General features: G+C 30.5%; 1 protein-coding gene across 1 annotated transcript in view; it reads right to left on the bottom strand.

Annotated features, from left to right (window-relative positions):
* Positions 1-24,008, bottom strand: part of LOC113398324 (uncharacterized) — a 182,663-nt gene that overhangs the window by 26,145 nt on the left and 132,510 nt on the right. The window contains exon 2 of the mRNA XM_026636993.2: positions 3,567-3,696. Within this exon, the coding sequence (XP_026492778.2) occupies positions 3,567-3,696 (130 nt within the window). The remainder of the gene's footprint in view (positions 1-3,566; positions 3,697-24,008) is intronic.

The following is a 24,008-nucleotide window of genomic DNA, read 5'->3' as shown; positions in this document are numbered from 1 at the left end:
ACTAGAAATTTTCGACGAATAATTCTGAAGTAGAATTAGGTAACATCGACGGCGCAACAAATCATGCACAGACAAAAATAAAGCCAGCGACCGATCCCTCGTGATAACTCGTAGAAAAAAGATAAAACGTTACTTTTAAACGATCTATTTTCGATGTACGGTGTAAAGGGCACGGAACATCGACGTTCGATTCGGAACGCTTTAATTAAGGGAATGGAGGGTCGCCGCTGCGGCTACTTCTGCAAATGGATTAGTCTGGATATCTTCGATTTGTTAGACACGGCGTGGTTTGCTCGACGAATAAAAAAGAAATTATTGTTTTTCCTTTTCCCTTTCACAGAAACTTGATAGAACATTCGTTTCAGCCAATTGGGTTTTTTATCCGGCGCAGCTAATGAGGCATGCATTTGCTCCGTTTGGATGTACAACATTTTCACGTTACAATCTAATGTATTAACTTTTATTGAATATATGTTTAATTAAAAGCTGATGTGAATAATAAGAGCCGCGCTGGCACAGTGGCTAAAACACATGAACCATATGTTCGGAGTCCCAGAGTTTAATTTTGTTTTTAAAATGATTTTTGCTTTTGTTTATACATATGAATAGATGCATGTCGTCAATAAATTTTATTCGAACTCGATTCAACATTATTTCTTATGATGAAATCATATAAGTAAGTGTTATTTTAACCGAAAACATCGTTTATCTGAATCAGTTGAATTTCGTATGGACATATATTATTGGCACTTGTGTGAAGGGCTGGTTACGGAACCATACAACAACGCATATCGTATAATTGTTTACAAAAAGAGATATTTCAACGCGTGTCAAAATAATATGAAGGGCTTCAATGAGAAGTTTATTCTATTGACAGGTCAAATTTAACCAACGCGGACTTTTTTTATTCGTTTTGTATTCTTGAAATCGTATCGTTTTTCAAATCTATTTCTTGCGTAGGTATGTTAAGTCTTTAATGATTTACTCAATAATCCTTCGTAAATATATGTAATAAATCGATGTCCTTTTAATAGATTAAATACATTTTTTAAATAAATGTGTCACATATGACTTTTTAATGACTAAAAATCGGTGGTTTGTTTGTTACAATCATTCTTGAACAATTACAACACTTGAATATAATAACCAATATGATTGAAAAATATAGTAAAGTAATATCCCATTAAGTGAAGGTTTTCTCTTCTTTTCGCCGTTAAGGCTATCTTCGAGGCGGTGGATACACATGCATTTCACACGACACATGCAGGTTTCATTACGATGTATTCCTTTAACTCTGAATACGAGATGAATATTAAACACAACGTAAGTAAATGAAAGCTCAATGGTGCTTACCCAGATTTAAGTCCGATATCTGCGGTTGAGATCTGTATGTTTAACCATTGTACCATCGTGAAGTAGATTAAGTCACGGCATAATATACTTTAATTTTAAAATAGATTGTTATAATTTAATTTACGCCGAGCGAAGGTCACATTTCGTATAAATTAAATCAATGTAATTATTTGTTAGACCCGTATTGTGTACCACGCGTGTATGTTGTAAGCGTACTACCCTACACATGTATAATATTATAGGTTATGCTTTCGTTTACATAGGATCACTAGAGGTAGTTAATGTTCATATAATTGGTTCATTATTCATGCGTGAATCGTAATCACCTCCCTTTATATACCTACACTCAGATAAATATTATTAATTTTATACCGAACAGTGTGTAAGCGTTTTGTCGATATTTGTATTAATAAGGCATAAAGGTTCTCAGTTAATATTTATCAACGTTACGAATATTCAGAAATTCTACTAAAGTTATTAAAAGATATAAAATTTGTCTCTGGTTTGTACTTCGACGTACGACAAAGGAACACTAACTTATTTATACTTAGATCAATATGGTCTAAAATAACAAATATGTAAGTGTTTTAGTAAATATGTTCTAAAAATAATATTTATGGTTTTTAATAAACCAATAATAATAGAGGTTTTACTTTTTATATTTGATTTCATTATCAACTCTATCTGGTTTGTGTCTTTGGCATTATATATTTAAAAAAAAAAAATGAAGCGTATGGTTTATGTAAGTTATATATTTCATGACAACAATGTAACTTTGGAAATTTATATTAGAATGGGTATAAGTATTAAGTATATTGTTCGTGTTTAATGGGAACATAGTACGGAGCTATAAAAGTAGCAACCCGATACAGATAAACTATTGTATATTGACGAGTCACGCAACGTGTCTACACAATAATTATTGTTCGCATCGGTAATGGAATTGATGCGCGGACATTCGAAGAAGGGCGATGTTTATCTTTGACTTTATGAATTGTATACACGAGGTATGTACCTCATTAATGTATTGCCTCTTCGAAATACGAAATACGGAGGTAATCGAGTCGAGGAGGTTATCGCTTGTGCTTGTGTATGCGTGTATGTGTGTGAGTGTTTATTATAACTACGTTAATCTAGCCAGTCTGAATAAAATTATGTTGAATATAACATAATTATGGGTTCTATTTATAAAAAAATAAATACACTTTATCAAAATAATGTACTTAAGGTTGTTGTTTTTAAATCTGGAAAAGACCTAAACGTTAATCCTATGTAAATATAAACAGCGCCTTTTACCTATTTATTATTATAACAACAAAAACGAATTATAAATATGGCGCGGTATAACTTCAGATTACAATTATGTAAAACTATTTAATATATTTTAGAGATAAAATACATTTATGAGAAATCTCATAAATTATAAGAAGGTTGAAATAAGTATTATTTATACTTTCAGTCTTGGCAATACCTGTTAGTCTTAATTCGTTTGACAGGTGACAATTATAAATATTATTTGTATTGCTAGTTTAAAAAATAGATTTTTTAATTAAAATTGCACTGTGGTGCGTGTCAGCATTGTATCAAAATTTATTTTTATCGATACTGATCTGATCCGATTGATTTTGGAGATCCAGTTCTATTTACTTTCGGTACAAATTGGATTGCACGGGATTATATTATTAAAAAAAAAAAAACAAAACAAAGTTATTATTTTAAGTGTATGGAAATAACTTTTTTTAATTGCAAACGTTTTAGCTTTCATCAATGAATATCAATATTTCGAAAAATTAATTTATCATAATACGAATATATCTTTATGTTTATTAAAACTTTTTATAGTTTCATAAAGAGAATAGTAGATAAACCAGTAATTATAACACGTAAATCTTAACCGAAGATTGTTCGGCCAAAGCTAAGGCCTGAGTTTATTAGAAGAGCGCTCCATAAAGAATAACAATGCAGGAAACTTTTCGGATGAAATTTTACCCCATGCGTATCTACCAATTGACCAGCATTGGTGAAGCGGGAAGTAATGAGCTCCTAAACTTATCCTCTAGCGGACAGGCCAGTTTGACCCCTGCCAAGTAAGGGTCAGTCATGGTTTTTATAAAAGCAATGAGTCATTTACAGACGAATACGAACGATATAGTTACGAATGTATTTTATGGTAGAATATATATATATATAATATAGATAAAGTAATAACTTACTTATTGTGAGCTGTGAAGAAGAGGCGTAGTGTGGTGGTGGGCGGGGGAAGAGGCAAAGATCTCCGTCGGCGATGCCGCGTCACCGGCTCGTAGCCCGCCGGTTGCCAGTGCCGCACGAATGGTGACAACCCTGAGAACAATTGAAATACACGTTAGGCAACAAAATAAAAAAATCAAAGTACATACAGATAGCTAAAAAATATTGAAGATTAGTTAAATTCATTGATTGACATGAATTAATCAAATTTAATTAAAATATCAAAATGTCACAAGCACTTTCGACTCTACATTTTACAAGCTTATACTCAACGTAAAGATGTCGTCGGTTCGGAATGTAGGTTCTACCAAGAAGGTCGAGAAAATCCTTAGATTTAGATACTATTTTGCACCAAATAAATGAAATATATATAATGTTAATAAAATGAAATAATATATTTTTTTATATCCCGCTTGAAAATCATCAAATACTAACGTTTTAGGGATTGGTCGGTATTAGTCCTAGAACACTTGGAGTTTAAGCTTGCTTTATAAAAATTTCATCTAATTCGGCTTAGTTGTTAGAGCAACAGACATACAGAGTTACAATCGCATTTATAATATTAGTATAGATATTTACATAATCTTGTATTGAGTGACATATTTTACTAATTAAAGATTTTTTGTATGATATGGTTTAAAACATTTACATCCAAACTAGTAAACATTAGTCAATGGTAAATGAAATGAAAAGTGACTAAAGGTAAAGATACAATTTATGACGATTTATTAAGAACAAAATAGTTTGTCGATATATCAGGGAGTATGTAGTAAGCGGATTTGGAGGAGAAATGCGATTTACAATAAGACGTGGGACCGGCCACGTAGCAAACGCCTTCCGTGAATTGACAATGATACTTCTGGCTTTTTGGCACATCATTGTTACATAGAACTCCGACAACCTTTAACTGTATCTGTATATGTATATGTATATATATAATATTAGTCAATGTAAGAAAAATTTCAAGTTTATAATCAATTATAATATACTAGTAGGTCTCCCGCGACTTCGCGTTTATTCAAAAGACTTTTTAGTAATTTCGGAAACTATGACAGGTTTTGTTTTGATTTCATTCCACTGTAAACTGCAAGCCACTCATTTACATCATCCAAAATTATGAAACCTTTATTTAAATGAAATTTTTAATGTCAAATACTATACATTAGTTCCGTTAAAATTGGAGTTTGTTGATAACAATTTACTTTAATTTTGTTAATGTTTTTAATTTTTTCCGGCCAATATTTCTAAAATTAATTCTTTGTTAATAGTAAATTGCAATGAAGAAACCTCTTTATTTTTCTGCACATCTACAGCAGGAGCTCTTCAAAATGAGACCATAACCGATTTTTTATGTGCAGCTACCGTCTCATAATCACAAAATCGGCTTAAGCTATTAATAGATAAGATTTTAGAATAGTTCAACTAAGTGTTTAACTTAGTGGTAGGCAAGACCGCCCACCTCTATCATATATTCTTCTACAAAGCAGCAATACTTAGTACTGTTTGTAATCTTGCTCGAGACTCCCTTCGGGATGTTTTTGTTGAGATGGTTATACTTACAGTTGCTTAACAATATTTTTACAATAATATTCAGATATTTTTTTAGAGAAACGGTGACAATCATTGTATAGACGCGAGGAGGAAAGGGTTAACTTAGTCTATTAAAAAATTTAATGCTCATCTAAAAAAAAATTGATAAATTCATTAGTTAATTGAAATGGTGGAAAAGAGGAACTACTGAGTTTCTTGTCGGTTCTTCTCGGTAGAACCTACTTTCCGCACCGGTGGTGGCTTAAAATTTAATTTAATACCGTAACATGACGATTCAAAAGTCCTTTTATGAGCCTACTTGAATAAATAATATTTGGTTTGTTGTGTTACGGTTTAAAGGTGTTAAGTGAGTCAAGGAATGAATAAAATTTCATACGGCACCAATGTCTATGGTAAGTGTGTGTACCAATGATAAAAAAAGTGTATAGATTTAACCACATATTAATCATTTTATTTTAGGCGGGTTGACGAGCAAACCTAAGCACCTAACAACACGGGCCCTGTAAGAAATATGTCCTGTGTGCCTTTAATTACACTAGTTCACTCATTAGTAAAACTATTGACTTAACTACAGATTCACTAGTGAGCGGATGGTACCAATAAAAATAATAGGTACACGTGCATATTTGAAGAGTAAATTTCTTTAATAAAATGTCTATTAAATTTTGATTGACTTAAAATATGTATGTTACATACATATACTAATAGTATTCTAGAACATACTATAGTTCCATAGACAATTCTAATATTTAATAAAATAAAAAATAATAACAAAACAATATTATAATCTGTGCTTAATTTATTATAAAACTAAATCGAATGTTCAAATTTTATTATCGAGTTTTTAACTGAAATATATATTTAAGCGAACGTATTTAGTATATTAAATACACCACTGTAGCCTATAATACGAATTATCGATATCACTGACACAGCGCAGTGTAATTAATTAAGGGTCTAACCTATCTTAATCCATTTATGTGGGATTAATGTAGTTTTAATATTAATTCGATGATTACATATGAGGTGATCAGAATTTATTGGATATAATAACTTCCATTTGATTCCTTTTATATAAAGTTAATAAAAATAGTCTCTCACTGAGCAGTTTTGAATTGTTTTACAAGATTAATTTCAAATTAAAGTTACTACCGGTCCGAAATTGATATTCTAACGAGAAATACCGGAGATAAACTGATTAGTGGTAGTTATAATAAATTATATAAGTAATTAAATGCAATAGAATTATTCTTTATCTTGTTGGAAATAAACAAATGCTAACTGCACGCTTTTTATCATCTATATAATCTTTTATCGAGTGTTACGCTTTGTTAATCAATGTTTTTTAACGTCAGACTTAAACTAATGAATTCGAAAAGCTAAAAGTATTTGAGAGAAATTCTATCACAGAACCGACCTCCTTGTAAGTTAAATACACATCAAGAATTATGCATTAATTGAAAAAAAAAAAATCTATTTTTTTTTTCATTTTTACGTCATTGTTTATTTTGTCATTATGACATTATCATTTAAGTTTGGGGTTTTAAAAAAAAGATATTCAATTTTATGCATAATTATACAACTTTTATTTCTCTCATTCATAAATTGATTTCTGTAAAGTACGAATAAAATACATTTCATAGTCAAGTCATTTTCTACACTCAAGCCCTACTAAGTTAAAATATTTACTGTGGGCATGCGAAGTCATGATCAATTAATGAAATTCTATTATTTTAACTGTGTCGTGAGCTTAACTAGTTACGTGGCGCCATTAATAGTAATATAAAGTCGGGCAGTATTACTGTTGAAGAAAACAAATAAAATATACCTAGATTAATAATAAACTAGTTTTAATGTACTAATTTCATTCGTAAAAGTGTTTTTAATTTTAATTTAAATACCGAGATACTTGTCACCGGTTTTTTTTTTTTTTATCGTTATTTATTTCTGTCATGGAGTCATGATAAAGCTTAACAAATATAAATATAAGACTCTAGCTCAGTTTCTTCTGCTGTTCGCTGTTTAGAATAAAAATAAAAATATGTATCACTCAATGCTTTTATACGCATCTTTGATGTCATGTTACGAGAATCGATAAAATCTAACGCAACTACCGGCTTGGAATGTAGATTCTATTGAGAAGAACCCGCAAGAGATTCAGTAGTTACTCTTCACCGTCAATTCACTAACTTTCCGCTTATTATTATATATACAGTTTTTAATCGAGTAATATTTTTTTACAATGTATTTCAGCTTGAGGTTAAAGGTAAAAGGCGACGTTGATGATCAGCTTCAATAATCTATATTTACATAATACAACTGAACGGTTGTTTTTTTTTTAATTAAATCGTTTTGTCTTTGAAAGCCCAATGAATGAGGAAAGCAATAGAATATTTAACATCACGCTACGACAAACAGGAGCAGAGCAGTCACGTTTAGCGTGGGTGGAACCGCGCCGAGTAGCTACTAACTTACTTTACTTGGTGGTAGGGCTTTTTGCAGGCTCGCTTGGGTCGTCGATATTACCCACTCATAGAATTTCCACCAAACAAGTTAGTAATTTTTTATGTTCCGATTTGAAAGGCCAGCCAGACAAGAGACATAACATCTTAGTTTCCAAAATTGGATTTCTTACAGTTCCAATGTCTATGGGTGGTGGTGACCACTTACCATCAGGTGACTCATTTACCCGTCCGGCTAACTATACCTATAATTAAAACTAGTACCTAATTTAATATTAATATCAGTTACCAATGACTAGAAACTTAATGAACGCAAACAAAGTCGTGAGGCACAACTTGTGATAAATAAATATTTTTATGAGTAATGAAGGATCATCACTCGAAATTATGTTTCGCAAATCGTGGAGAAAGGTTTATTAATGGCTTTATTGATGGCGCTCCCGCTCCGCGTACCTGAAATTTGCATGAAATGACCGTTAAGCGCAGCCGACTGGGATTTAATTAAAATTTTCAAAACCAATAATTTTAGATGTACATAGGTATATAGCGTGATTGATGTTCTTTTAATATCTTTTAAAATGGTTATATTTTATACAGGCAATTTACTTTTAATAACGTTTGCATACGTTACTTTTCAAGATAATCTGTTTTTGAATTTATATATCGTTGTAGTGTGTTATTTAAAATTTGATAATAACCATGCTCGAAATTCGACCGTAGTTATTTCTGTTAATTGATTTAAACACTAATACGACCGAAAATGAATAAGGTTCTATTTTCAAAAAGTTATAAAGAAAAATAAAAAAGTATCGGTTGCCAAATAGCTTGAGTACTGAAGTGTAAAGTACAATATTCATTGTTGATATTGATAAAGATTAATGTATTTGATGTTTACTTGTTTTCAAGCCTCTGATTTAGATCTACTCTCTTTGAGTCCTGAAGTACTTATAACAATAGCTCAAAAGGTCTGGAAGGCTCGAACCTCATTTAGATGTTCGTATCTATAGAAGATATCTTGATTAGTTTCGTTAAGTTTGTTAAGAGCTGAACACTCTTGATTTCTTGACAACTTTAAGACATTTATTTGTAGGGTTGCCAGTTATAGAGGCTATGAAATGTAAACTAAATCACAACGATAATCACCTCAAAAAGTTTTTACAGAAATAAATTTTCATAACACATTTTATCGATTTGGTAATACTCAAGTGTTAAAAAAAAATGAAATTAATAACGAAGAATTAATTTAATTCGATTTTATTGTAGATTAATTAAAAATTTAATTTATACTAAATAAACTAAAATAGCGAGTGCCGATTCCTGTTAAGGGTGAAATATAATTTTAATATCTTTAATTGTTTTATAGGCTAAGTTTTTATAACCTATAAAAATTAGAAATGACTTAAAGTGAAAATGTTTAAAATTAAAAGCTTTTATTCAGCAATTTTGTTTAGATCAAATTATACAAAGTGATTTCGAAGTACTTCTATTTATCTTACGGTGCTGACATTTAAACACGTTGTATTAGTTCCAATGATAACGCATTATTGAACAAGAACTGAATCTATATCCAGGATTGGTTCCAGAAAGCTACTCCTCAACGGTTGACAATATAGACAGTAAATGATTATTTCATTCACACGAAATTTTGTTGCGAGATTATTCTATTTATTTTTTACAAAAAAATATATATGAATTTCTATTTAGACTTGTCTCAAGAAATATCGCGAAAATAATTATCGCGAGAAGCTCTTATATCATATAAATAAATAAATCTAATATATAATTATTTCAAAGTCTATTTCTTACCTTTTAGAATAATAAATATAACCTCGTTTGTAAATTAGTTTTTACTGTTAATTTATTACAAAAGAATCGAAACGTATAAGGAATTATTGTATTCACTCGGAGTAAATAAATTGTATTGTATAATAAAAAAAATGTCAATACAATAAAAACGCTGTTACACTAAGGATTATTTTATATTATTAAAACGTTGAAACAATTGTGCCGTTTTATATAATCGTTGTAATCATTGTTTTATATGTAAAAATAGATGTTGATTTATCTGTTTGCGATTAATAGACTTGAGCGCTGTTTGATCGATTACCATAAAGGTTTGTACATATGTGCGTATTTTTTCATGGAGGTTTTGATATCTTGTATTTCGTCCCTAGATGGCGATGTAGCACAGGTATATACATATATATAGTTACATAAGGATAAGACAACGTAATTTTATTGTCTGTGGGCTTAAGACGAATAATGCCACGTCACATTTATAATTTTCGGACTGCTGTATTATCTGCAGCTTCCTTCAATCCGATTTTTTTTTCAAATGAAATAATAATAATTTAGCGTATTTTTCTCCTTTCTCAAAAAAAAAACAAGTTGTTGTAAGGTATATTTAGTTCAAATAGGCATTAAACGTCGCACGTGATCTGTTTGGATAAGGGATACGCTCAAGACTTGAAAAAAAGCCTCAAAAAAATTAAAGAAAAAGAAGATCGTTATGAAATTTAAATTATTATTCAGTTTGTTGATTTTGTAAATCAATATTGTCAATTAATATATTTTAACAAATTATGTAATCAAATTATTCTTGACCGCAATTCATAATCCTGAAGTTTATATCCCTTAATACTTTTAATGTAACTGTAAGATTCAAATTTATTCCAACCACGGCAATATGAGTTCCAACTTTACCTAATTGGAAAATCAAGAGCCATATATTTCCAGTCAGCCGCCCCTTGGGTGTTCTAGGATTTATACGGTAGTGGGCAAGTCTAGATTGGCGAATGGGGATTTCTATTAGCGATTCTATGGAATTTCAATCGGCAAATCACTGGACTTTATACGGACGCTTCGTGAATGATGGCGCTGTTATTTAAATTTGAGTTACCGCTTTTGCATTTTGTATTTGTTTCTTACTAGATTTTTTTAACGTCACGATTAGTAGGTATTTTGTGGGATAAATCTTGGTAATTCATTATTTAAAACAATTACACCGAGACCGTTGATCTGAAATTTTAAGCATACTTTTGGGAATATACTAATATCAAATATATACTTCTCAAAACAACTTCGTAAATTAAAAATAAAAAAATAAAAAAAATTATATTTAATATATAATTTTTTTTTCAAGGATTTTTTAACTTAAACCTTATTAATAATTTAAAATAATTTGAAAAATCAAATTTGAATTATTTTTGAATTTTTGTCAAATTTTTATTTACAAATATGATTGGCATAAAAATAGAGTTTACATGTAAAATACATATTTTATTATTAAAATAATTCCTTGCAAACCTTACGAAATGGACATAAGGTGCAACATAATCTTGAATATGAACAATTTTGTCGGAGTGTCTCGGGTAGACAAAAGAAATATCCTCACAGGACCCGAAGTGAATCAAAGTGTACAATTTTTCGCACCATTTGCCGTTGGACGTGCACGGCGTCAGCGTGTGGGAACGTGATTTTGCGCATCAAAAAACATATTTTATTTCAATTTCCTTACATAAATATATAACATGTATATATGCTACATCGAATACACGATAATTTATTATTTAGAAACAGATTCGTGGGGATATATTCGAAATGAATTTTCTTTTAGAATTTTCCCGTTACGTAAGACCCCGGCTTATTATTTATCTAACCTATATCCGATTTGATTCAAGTTTTTTTCTTAACAAAGTCAATTTAGGCCAAAGATATAAGACATACTATATTTTTGATAAAGTATCATAGAGCTTGCGAGAATTTTGATGACATTTGCGGTGAGGGTACAAAATTTTAATTTTTAATTGACCTCGCTTCATCATTCCGTGTTTTCGTGCACGGTAAGTGCCGAACAGAAAACTGAGCTAAAGTATATTACGGCAAGTTCCAAGTTTGTAAAGGTAAATGAATCGGAAAAAAGGCGGATTGCAAATTGGTTAAAGAAAACTCATTTTTCTAAAGCTCTATAAGTTCTCTAGGAGCTCTGAAAGCCAATAGCGTGCATGGGCGCTCCAATGAAATATAGAGAATTTCTGTTACTTTGGCAACCTGCACCGTATATATTTCTAAATAAATACACCACTCCAACTATCCGAGTGAATTGAATTTAAGCGCAGCCAGAGAAACCGGCAGCTCTTGAAAATGGTATAACGAACGTAGAACGTTTGCGTGATATGAACCATATTTTTCGAACTCGGTTTAAAAGCAAATGAAATATAAATCGAGGAATATAGCTTTATAGGTTCAAAGAGATCCCGATGGCACCCTGTACTAATTGAGGGCGCACGGACAAAGAGACTGCGTTAGTGGGGCTTCTTTTGGAATTCTGAGCGTTTTGCGGAGAATTCACCTTTATTAGAGTTGCTGAAAATCGATATCTCCCTTCCTACTGTGGCTTAATGAAGACCGCTTGAATGCTTATTAGCTAGCGCTGACTTCGAGCGAAGGATATTTAATGGAAAGCTAAAGAAATCCGTCTTGTCAGCTTAACGAGGCATTCTACAGATTAGTAATAACGGTTTAATATTATACTGGTTCCGGTGTTTGTCGTTTGGACTTACGAAGCAGAATATTAATGTAACTGAAGTTTTCTAATAAGTGTTATTTAGTTTCTCGGTGTTAGTAAGTACAGGAGGAAGTACACATTACTTATTATAAATAGAAAGTGTGCTGTTAAAGTTATTGATCAAGTTAAATGACAACGAAACAAAGGCATTACATAATATATATATAGTTTTTGTTTATAGTACACACACACATACACCCACACACACATGCAAACACAGACTGGTTCTAATAAATAAGACACCACAATTACTGGTAATAATAATACAATTTCAAATTAATAATTTAATTAGACTCTTGTAATTATATAATGAGTTACTTCTGTTTTACCTTATTAATGAAATACTACTGCATAAAACGATACTAATGTATGAATTGAGTTTGTAAAAGCTGTTCCACCCATATCAAGGAAAAAGTAGTATATCATGTTAGTGGTAAAGGGATGAACGGAGAGATCTTATTAAAGCACCGAGAGCACGGATCCGGGGGCCACTCCGCACAAATGGTTTTCCATTTGGAGCCGCGTCTTATCAGGGCACCGGAATGAGAACTGACAATGCCAAGAACTCGCCGTGCCGGTTGAATTTTTATAAGTTCCTGTCAGAGGGAAAATTGTTGTAATTCTTGTTTTATTGTTGTACACTCAATTCAATATTTATTTTTGGTTAATGTTGCATATATCATGTTAAGAAATGTATTTTATTGCTTGTCATGTCAAGCAACGTCAGTGTCAGAATCAGGATTTTTTATTTAGAATTGTTACTTAGAAGATTAGTGATGAAGTGAAATATACAATTGAGAATAAAAATGTCTGACCGTGATTTTAAAATAAAGCGCCTTTTAAAGTAATTACCAAAACCTAAACTACCATTGTTTTTATTTAATGGCTTTGTCCGGATTTATCTTAATTGAACGAAGATTAGACCAAGAGACTTTTTAGTCTTATTTTATAAAAAATATTGTCATTGACTTATTGCGGAGATTGTAATAGAATAAAATAATTTCTTTACATTTGAAGAATAAACTATAAATTTTAGGCGCAGCGAAATTTTAGAATTCGTTGGCAAATGACGATAGTTAGACGGTTTTATAGCGGAGAAGTTAGGCTTTACATTTGTAATGCGGTTAAGTATTTTGTAGCACGCTTCCCTGTACCTAACTATCAGATTAGCTCTTAGGCATCGACTTCCATTCGCATACCAGTTTCTGATTCGTTGGTTCAAGATATCTAAACAATTTCCTGCAAAGTCCAACAATAATTCGTTCTGACGAGTACACTATGATAAATTTAGATTTAAATGAATTATGTCTACGACGCCACAATTGGGTATATCAGTAATATTACACTAGAACTAGTGTATGTAAGTATGTACACATAATAAATTATTTTTTCACCAAGTTGTATATGAAATTTAATCTGATTTTGTATGTTGTTGTTTTATTTGCTTGAAGACGAATCTATATGCATGGCGGTGTTTTATTTGATCTTGCTAAGAATGGCGTACCCCTATATATATATATATATATTGTGTGACTAAATATAATACTTATTTACTTAATAATTTTATACAAAACGATAACAACAAATGTTTTCCAAAATTATCACAATTTTTTCTTCTTAAAAATTAAATAAATTATTGTGAAATATTTCAATGTATAATTTAAAATAAAACCATTTTAAATATACCTATTGTTGTTTAGAACTTCAAATTCATTAAATGGCACATAAGATCTTTAATATTTTCACAAACATTCGTTAAATAACGGTTCACATTTCACAATACGCAGTGGAGGGTTTCGAGTGCAATATTGAAAGATGGGGCTCCTCGATGTTTTGATTGCCCTTCATATAAGTTCCCATATGCCTTAATCCAATTAGCACGGAGTAGTTTATTCTGGAATTCTAGCCTATATTGAATTATTTTTAATATTGCTTTGCTATTTGAAATAGAAATATGTAACATCATTGAAGGCATTCGTTTTAGCTGTATTCAAAAAGAGCTTATTAATACGTTACATATATATGTATATTAATTTTTAAATGTTTGGTTATTTCTGTATGTACTATAAACTTTATTTTTGTGTCGATAACATAGTTTGGTAAGATTCTAAGGTACCAAAGTAATGCTCCAAGGTAGTCTCATCTCATTTTAAGTTATGTTTTCATTTGATGCATACATTTCGGCATTTTTTTAAAGACGTTTTTAATTTAAATTAAATATATTTTCGTTTTTTATATAAGTCTATTTTTATAGCTACTAATATTATAATTATGATCATTATTGATCTGTTCTTTGCCGTTTTGCTGATATAAATATATATCTATTATAAATGATGTCACTCACTGTAGACAACAGCAATTATCAATAATCCAGCATTCGAATCCAGGATCTTGAGATCTGAAGTTTTATTAGTTAGGTCATTAAGGCAGTCAAGATTATAATTGTAATAAAGTTCATTCCGAATAACGATATTAGGTGTATGATATTATATAACAATATTCATTGAAAACAAAAAGTATGATAATTATAATTGAATAATTCAATATATTATATAAAGTTGCTGTGAGTTAATAAATCGCCTGATTATGTCAATGAAGCGATGTATTACTGAAACTGCTTTTCATTACCGCTTATAAATCTATGAATAATAATAATTATTAAACACGTCAGAAACGTTGTATTTGTTATTTAAATATCGAACATCGGATATCGTTGGGTAAAAGAAAAGTATGATCCGATCCGTTGTATATAAAAACAACAAAGAGCATATCCTTGTAATATGTAAACATATTACCTACCTGCCTATTGAATATTTAGGCATGCCCTTCGAGTCCCGTCCTCATGGTGACGGCAACATCTGTTGTTTATTCATCATATCCCCTAGACATTGTTGTAAACCTTCCCGCAGTGCTCATGTTTAGATATGCGAAGAATCCGCTCTTAACAACGACCGAATTATTTGTGAAACAATTCCATGCATTCGCATCGTGCGAAATCGTGAATATCGATAATGTTTGATGAAAACTGTATAGTACTTTCATTTATTAGCTTTACTGCATTGCTAAATCCTTTTTTATATCGCAATAAACGAGTTCAATATTTTTCTTTATATATTAAACGTCGTAATGCTAATGTCGGTAAGCATTTGTTGTGTCCCTTTGTAAGTTATTCAATTTAGAAAGTCGCTCGATAAAATGGCATGGACGTTTAGAGGACCTTCCAACCGCCACCGAAGGACTGCAAGCAGAATATAAGCCACTTTTCAAACGTCACGATTTAAAAAGTGATATCCCTTGAGTCCCTTAATATTAACCTTATAATGATGATATCCCTAAGGAAGTTACAAAACAAAAACTTTGGGAATCGCCATTGGTCCACGTTACACTACACAGTTTGACGCAAAATTTAACAAATGCCCAAAACCGTGCCAGGCTTTTGGCGTTATCAACTAAAGAGTCAAGTCACTGGTTGAATTCATTACCCTCTAAAAATATTGGGACACTTTTAGATAATGAATGTTTCCGCATATCATGTTATCGTGCTGATGCTGTCGGGAAACAAAATTATGCAAGTACATTAAACTACTCAAATTAAGTTAAATTATAGATAAACACCAAAGGCACGGACAATAACTGTCGTTCTCTATTGTTCCGATTCATGATATTTTATGAATGCCTGCATGTTCACAATCCATTTTTTTTTATTAATATCTGATAAACATTTTAATTTTGTTTACCTGTGAATCATTTACATTAAAGCCTTAATTATGTACAATTAACAACAGTTACTGTACAAATTATGATCGCGTGGAACGGTGGCAAGAATTCCAGCAGCATTTCCCCGTCGAATATTATTTCCGATCATCTAGGCAAAAAATGAACCAACCCTCTAATTTAATTCAATTTAACTTTTTAATTAGGTACTAAGCAAATAACACTTTTCTTTATATTTTCGTCTTCGAGTCTTAACCAAGAATATATATATAAATTAAATTAATTATGAACTAAATTATTATCAACTTTGTAATTATTTGGTCATATTCCATGAAAACCTTTTTAAGGTGTACAATACTGTAGTACATTATCTATTTTGTTCTATCTCGTTTCAGCCAGCGTAACAGCCAGGGTTTGCATTGTAAGCGCAAAAAATGTGTTTATTAACGACATTACTATAGAAACCTCTAAAATTATCAGTGTTTCTCTACTTTATTCATGTTTTATACATATAAACCTTCCCCTTTAACTAATCTATCTATTGAAAAAACCGCAGCAAAATCCGTTATGTAATTTTAAAGACATACATATGGACAGACAGCGGTAAGCGAATTTGTTTTATACTATGTAATGATTTAAATGTGTGTCTGTAACTGTTTGTCATCCTATAATAAATAACTCCGTGTCTAATAGTAAATTTTATTATGGCAAATGAAGCAACGATATTTAGGACATTAATTCCGAATGATGAAGGTGTTCCAACCGAAAGAGTTGCTAGTTTCCGTTCGTTTTAGTATTTGTAATTATTTAATCACCAACTTTTGTTTACACATATACATATTATACTGAATTAAAATAAATCTAACGGAGAAACGAGCCTCGTATCTCCTAAATACTATTCTCGAAATTGATTTGTATTATTTAACAAATAAACCCTTATTTGTGACCACTGACCACTGACCCGTGATTAAAATAAAAAAGTTTCTAATACACTCAACTATAAATATGAATGTTGTTCGAATTATTTCTAACATTGCAACTATCGTATTTATGTAGTCGTCTCATTTGTTACTTTTTAATTGAAATGACAAGGCATGTCTTTGTATAAGATAAAACAAAATATATTCTGCTTAAACTCACTGCCGATGTTTAATTTTAATATTTATCTGTGGTCGTTTTAAGAAACGATATTTCCGTCAGATCCATAACTCGACTAACTAACTAAATAAACGCAGTGAAGTTGAGGTATTGAAGTAGATACTCCACGTCCTGCTTACTCCTAAGTACCTGTCTACAAAGTTCGGCCTTCCCAGAGCCCAGAGTTCATATAGTGGCCGGACGAGGCTCGGGGTTTAATGCTAATTATTGAACAAGTTTTCGCAGATCGTGGTAACATTTACCTGAACGTTCTCTCGAACTTGTTTGGATGGGGATTTTACATAGAATTAACAAAAAGCCTAATTATGCCTTGTAAACAAATTTATTTAACAATTTACATTCAAAATTAAGTTGTATTTGCCCGTTCACCTAATTATATTATAAAAAAATAACGTATGTACTTAAGATTGTAAAATCGAAGGCAGATGGAGCACACGAAACAATATAGTGAATCAACAAAAGCGAATACATTCGTGTAATATTACACACGGTGCTGCTCGCCAGTTCTGTTACTTGAACTTGGCTGACACGCTACCGCGTGTTTAGATTTGTTACTACGCCAATAATTAATACTAAAAGTGATACTTTTGACGTATTATTAAAAAGACGCATCGTTACGAACCACCGAGTATTTGCTTTTGTTTTTGTTTTACTTCAGTATAATTTGTAAAATCTGTGGCATGAACATTAAGGTTATAGAGACAATTCCCACTTCTTATGAAAACAGTTACAATACAACAAAGGTTGATTTAAGTATGTTCAATTTTATATAAATATTTTGTCCATTTTAAGGTCATATTCACACACTCAAAAGAGAATTAAATATATTTTGTACCAGGAATAATGATTCACTTCTTAGCCTATAAATTATTTTTATCAAGAATTCCTTTTGTACTGAGTAAGCGCGTGAGGAATTAGCATTAATTCGTTCTTAGTACCGCTTAAAGAAATACTTTAAAAGCTTTAAAAGCGCAACCTTTTTTATGAAACCAATAAGTTTATACTTTTGTTGGCTATTGAAATATATATAAGACCTTCTTTAAAATCAATATTTAACGTTTTTTTAATAAAAGTCTTTTGTTTTTTTTTTGAACCAATTTAATTAACAGTCAAATCTTTAATATTAATTTAATAAATTAAAAAGTAGAATTTGATTTTGCTTAATTGTAGCGAAATGTAAAAGTAGATTCTATGCAAATATCCAAATTAAATTTGATCTGAACTTTACTCAACGCTTATTTAATTTCATCTGACTTCATAACTTAATAAAAAAAAATTACAACCAGGCTTAAAACGACGAAGGTAATTATGAAATACTAAATTGTAAGGTAAGCATTACAGTAATTAATAAATTATCTTTTGTGCGTATATTTTTGTTGGGAATGTGATAGGCAGTATTATTAACAATATAATATTTTGTTTTAAAACTTTCTTTTATGCTATGTAAGCAGATGTATTCTACATTTAATTAAGAGTAGTGTTTAGTTTAACTTTCTATGTCCTGGAATACGTATTTTATTGTACTAAAGTTGCTCAAAATAACTATTATTCGTTTTTAAAAACAAAGTAATAACATAATTGGCCCTGCCATGCTCTTTTGGCTGATTTCAGATCAGTCACATAATCTCACACGACCAGGATTCAAGAGTGATTTAATCCAAAGACATAATGCTTAAGACGAACGGTTTTACGTGTTTTCATAGGCAAAGGAGTATATAACTGACAATTTCCCAACTTTGGACTTTTGCTGGAAATCCATTGACAGAAAAGAATAAAAATATTTTCACTGACCAGACCTAGTATTCGAAACTGGGACCTCATTTTCTGCAATCGCACATGCTAGCCGATACACTGATTGTTGCTTTATATAATATATTATATGGTATATGGATAGATGAGCTGAGTGAAATTAATTAATAATCTACTTAATTTGCATAGAATCGATAGGCCAGCTGATACGATTCCAGCTTGAGAACCTCTCAATATCTGGATTGGAATGTATGCAAATTAGGCTCGAATGGAAATCCAAGCTGTTATACTTGCACTTGCAACGGATTTAGGAAAACGTCTTTGTCGATTACGTATTTTGAGTTAGCTGATAAACGTCGTTGAAAATGTATAAATACGAGATATACTATGAGACGTGTAAAGGTTATTACTTGTACTAATAAAGCGGTTGATTATTAACAAATAGATATATTTATAAAGTACGTAATAGAAGTACATTAAAATATTATTAGTGTGTTCAGACTTTATGGAGAAAGGTTTATATGATGGTTACAATCTGTTATTTTTATTTTAAGTAACAAAATATGTCAAGCCGAATACATAATGAAGCATGTTAAAACTTACATATTGTATTTGGAAAAATATTATCATTCTTTTAAGACAATCAGGTTAAAACAAAGCATTTTATAGACTAGTCGATCTTAAATATATCTACGTAAGCCAGCGAGCGTACACAGCTATATAAAATTATTGTTGTTAATGTACTTTTATAAGTTAGTCAGAATAAAATAAGCTAGAATTCGAAATTGAATACGAAATCTAGACACGCGGTAGCGTGTCAGCCAAGTTCAACTAATAGAACTGGCGAGCAGCACCGTGTGTAATATACACGAACCATTTGGAGCCACTTTTGACCTCCTCATAACTCAAAAACTTTTTGATATAAACGAGTCAAATTTGTCTCATATATTGAGACTCGCGAGATACATATGTGTTCCAAATTTCATAAACGCATCTCAAACGGTTATTAGCCAAGACAGACCTTAGGCAACAATATATTATCCTAAGTTATAAGAAGAAATGATATTTTATGTAGTTATAAATAAATTTCAGGAAGGACCATTGAACTTGGCACCCATTTAGATCTTACTTCTTTTGTCGTTGAAGTCAACAACGAAGGTATATATCATAACATTGGACTTGGCTCTCATTTTTACATTTATGTTTTTGATGAGATCATTGTTACGGTTCCGATTTTACTATGAACAAAACACGTGTCGAACATTGCCTATGTCTTTTTTCTTTGATTTTTTCGTTTATTTCCATTTCCATAACGTGAATAAATCTGAAAAAGCATTTTTTTATGCAACGGGAACAGGAAATGAAAATAGAAAATATTTACTGCATATTGTTTTGGAGTTAAAAAATACGAACAATATTTTTATTACTCAGAATGGAATAAAGTTACAAATATTTGCTATAATTTGTGTTCGATTAATATGAATGCAACGATTCCATATGTAAGTTTTAAGTGACGCCAAGTTAAATATATGAAACTAAACGCGTACTCGATTTTTAGTAGGTATCCTTATTGATATAAGAATGCTTAGAATACAGAAATATTCTAAGCTTTCTTTAAATTCCTAACACGTGTTTAAGAGATGCTTCAAATGTTAATTGAGAACAACGTAACTATTCCAAGAAACGTGAACGAAACGAATACGCATGTAAAGTTAAAAAAAAAAGAATACAAAGGAATATCATCCGTATTATAATACGTATAAGATTCATATGAAATGCAATATTAACGTGGGCTGGTATACTTTTCATTCACAGTTCACGCACCAAATATTATGCAGTATGTTGTAGTTTAGTGGGTTATAAGGTTAGATTACATAATAGGCTTTTTGTAAACATAAACGTAGAAAGTGTGAGATGCTAAATTATCAGCCCGTTATATTAATTAATGTGTTGATTTTACTAAGGATTAAATAACCGAGCTGTTTCAATTACGTTGTATAATTAAAGTCAAATATAGTAAGTCGTAGTTTATGTTTTTTTACTGCGTTGGAAACCTTAATGTAAGATATTATGTATGATAAACTCTTTTACAATTTAGAAAGTGATGGAGTTTATTTATATACCTATAGTAGTTTTAACGTATGATAAGTTTTAAGTTATGTTTTGTTAAATTTAATTACTTTTTTTTACAGTAGCAACATTTAAAAAAATCGTTGAGTGACAGTTTTGTTGTAAAATATATTTAACTAATGAGATTTAGATTATCACCTTGGAAATGAAACGTTCGCCTCCAGGTTGTTTCATATAAATATATATAATTAAAAAAAGATAAAAATAATTGCGCTTAATTTCTTTCTTTGTTCCTTCGGGCAATGGTGGTAGTCTGGGCTGAGTTCTTAAGGGACTGGTGATAAATTTTTGACTTTAGTAAGTAAGTTTGTCTAATGATTAGGTTAAGTGAGTGAAAATGTTGAAAAAAAATCATCATTCCAGTTTCTATTCGATTGTAGTTTATTTTATTTATTACATGATTTTAGGTTCTTAATGTAAATTAAAAAATATAAAAATTCAAATTCAAATGGCTTAAAACTCATATAAATAAAATGAGATAAAAATAAAAGGCAATGAAGCACGCGGAACATTAAATGAGTAGAACAAAAGCGAATACACATGAAAAACCAAATACAAATTCGCAGTAGTAGTACATACGTCTCTGTTACTATAATATAAAAAAGGCAATCAGCAGCATAAAAAGTATAAGCCTATTTTATTATTTCTCACTGAAGGGATAAGACAATTTTCCATTGGAGAAGGTTTTGAGTTTATGTCATGCAGCTTCAATATAGTTCGACACACGATAAACACGAGATGAATTATAAACTAAAATAAAACACTCAGTTATTCTTGCCCGTATTTGAATTCGCCTTAACCAGCTCAGTATCTAACGGATCTCTTGAGAGAAAGCTCAATAACTGTGTCCCTTATTTAAGGACATATTTATTTGGAATTCTATTTTAATTTTATTACTGTTATATTATTTTATAACTCATTAAATGATTTATAATATTTACATATATGTATGTACTTATTTTCAAACATATGAATTTTGCGTCGTGTGTAAAGTGCCACATATTCATTTACAATATTATCTATTGTGGGTTTCTCAATAAAAGAAAGAATAAATTTTAACCTCATTATCCCAATGTTCAGTGTGAGTACACAAGAAAATATCGCTGACTTATTTGGAACATTTCCAAATCACAAAATTAAGGCAGTAACGCAGTATGAGCCTTACCGAAAACAATAACACAAGATACTTCGTAGGTGAATATATTCATGTAATATTATTTGTTTATTGAATTAAAAAGGTTCATCATTATTTATTTAATACAGGGTTCGAAAATATCCAATTTTTTTATATATATCCGATATATATCTGATATATATCCAGGCTAAGAAAACGAAGCGAATTTCATTCTGTAAACACTTAAAAATATGAAAGGAATTTGTAAAATAATGTAAAGTGTCGAAATTTTTTATTAAAAAAAAGTAACAAAGTAATTAGTGTCTATCTATTTGAGAAAGAAATTTTAATGAACACTTAAAAAACAAGTACCTTTTATTATTATATCTTCATTTGTTTGTGAGATAAATCAACTAATTTTATTTTAATATTAATTTGTAATCGACTAATCATACAAAGTAATCATTCAGAGTCAGGCCTTAAGCATAGATCTATGAGTGTTATTCAGAATATACGAAAAAATCATTATGTATTCATGTATCATAGAAGAAAGATGTATTGTTAGTATTTGGCACTACGATTTCGCTTTATAACCAAGGCCTTCTGAATTCGTTCTGAGTCCTTGAAACTATTTGCCAAAAAATTTTCCCATGGTACAACATAAAATTTGTTTATTTGGCTGACTTTCTTTGGGAGTAGTTAGGTCAAGGTTGGGCCTTGAGTATCTTATTACGAATGCTGCCAGATTGGCAGGAAATGCGATTTTCCTCTAGAGCTTTTAAGTAGATTGCACACAAGGTCAATTCGATCATATTGCCAAGTATGCGGCTAATTTTTAAAAAACATGTACATTTTATATAGTTCTGTATTGAAGCTTTACAAAAGATAAAGGTGACTCTTAATTAGAGAATCTTTATCCTCCCGATTATAACGAAACATTTCCCGAGATTTAATTCGTGTTAAATTTATTTTTCCCATTGATCCCGTAGCTTTGAGAAATGCAAGGTCAAAACGCCTGTCTCCATATCAACATTTTTTTTAATGAAAAAACAAAATATAATAAAATTGTTACTACTATTACGGATAAATTTTTGTGTACTTACAGAAATAAATTAAAAATTTATTATATACGAAACACACGGAGGCTTACTTCATTTGTTTGTAAAAAACAGAGTTACAGAAATTTGTTTTGATTACAGAAAAACAATAAGTGTAAAGATAGATCAACAGAGGAGTAGAATGAAAATTGAATCAATATATTAGCTTAAAAATATTCACAATTTTAGAACATATATACGTGTCTGTGTATTCTTAACGTTAACACAATAGAAACGATTCATTAATATCCATCTGTAAAACAAAGCAAATAGTTAACACTTGAGTATCGCTGCATTACAGTGAAACTCGTTATTGTATCGAGTTCCGATCCTGTATTACGGATTCATGGAGCGGTAACAAGTTTGAATTCGTCGAGCTTTGCAGAAAATAGCAGATACTGTATTATGTAATTGTTGAAGTTTATGCCGAGACTGTGAAAGGAATTTGTAATGCGTCATATCTGATTAAACTCTATTTTTGACAATTTTGATTATATTTTTTGATAATCGTTTTCTCAAATGACTCATAATACAGAAGTACTGGTAGAATAGTAATAACTTTATGAATTTTATATTTTTCGTCAAAGAATCTGGTACACATGATTTTTAAGAGAGACTCTAAACCATCTACGTTTAGGAAAAACTCATCCAAATCAGTCCATTCATTGAGGAGTCGTTCAGTGACATACATATACAGTACAGTACATGACTTATATAAAAATTATGTAAGTATATGAAAAAAAAAAATGATTTGGTTAATTGAAATCAATATTAAAAACGTAAAACAAAGAAGCAGCGAATTTTTCACTGGGCTGTCAATCATAAGTGTATTGTAGACGCAAACTAAGCACATGACATATCAG

The sequence above is a fragment of the Vanessa tameamea genome, chromosome 7, assembly GCF_037043105.1.
Source record: "Vanessa tameamea isolate UH-Manoa-2023 chromosome 7, ilVanTame1 primary haplotype, whole genome shotgun sequence".
NCBI classification, from domain to species: Eukaryota; Metazoa; Arthropoda; class Insecta; order Lepidoptera; family Nymphalidae; genus Vanessa; species Vanessa tameamea.
The sequence above is the reverse complement of the archived record's forward strand: the minus strand, read 5'-3'. Positions and strand labels throughout refer to the sequence as shown.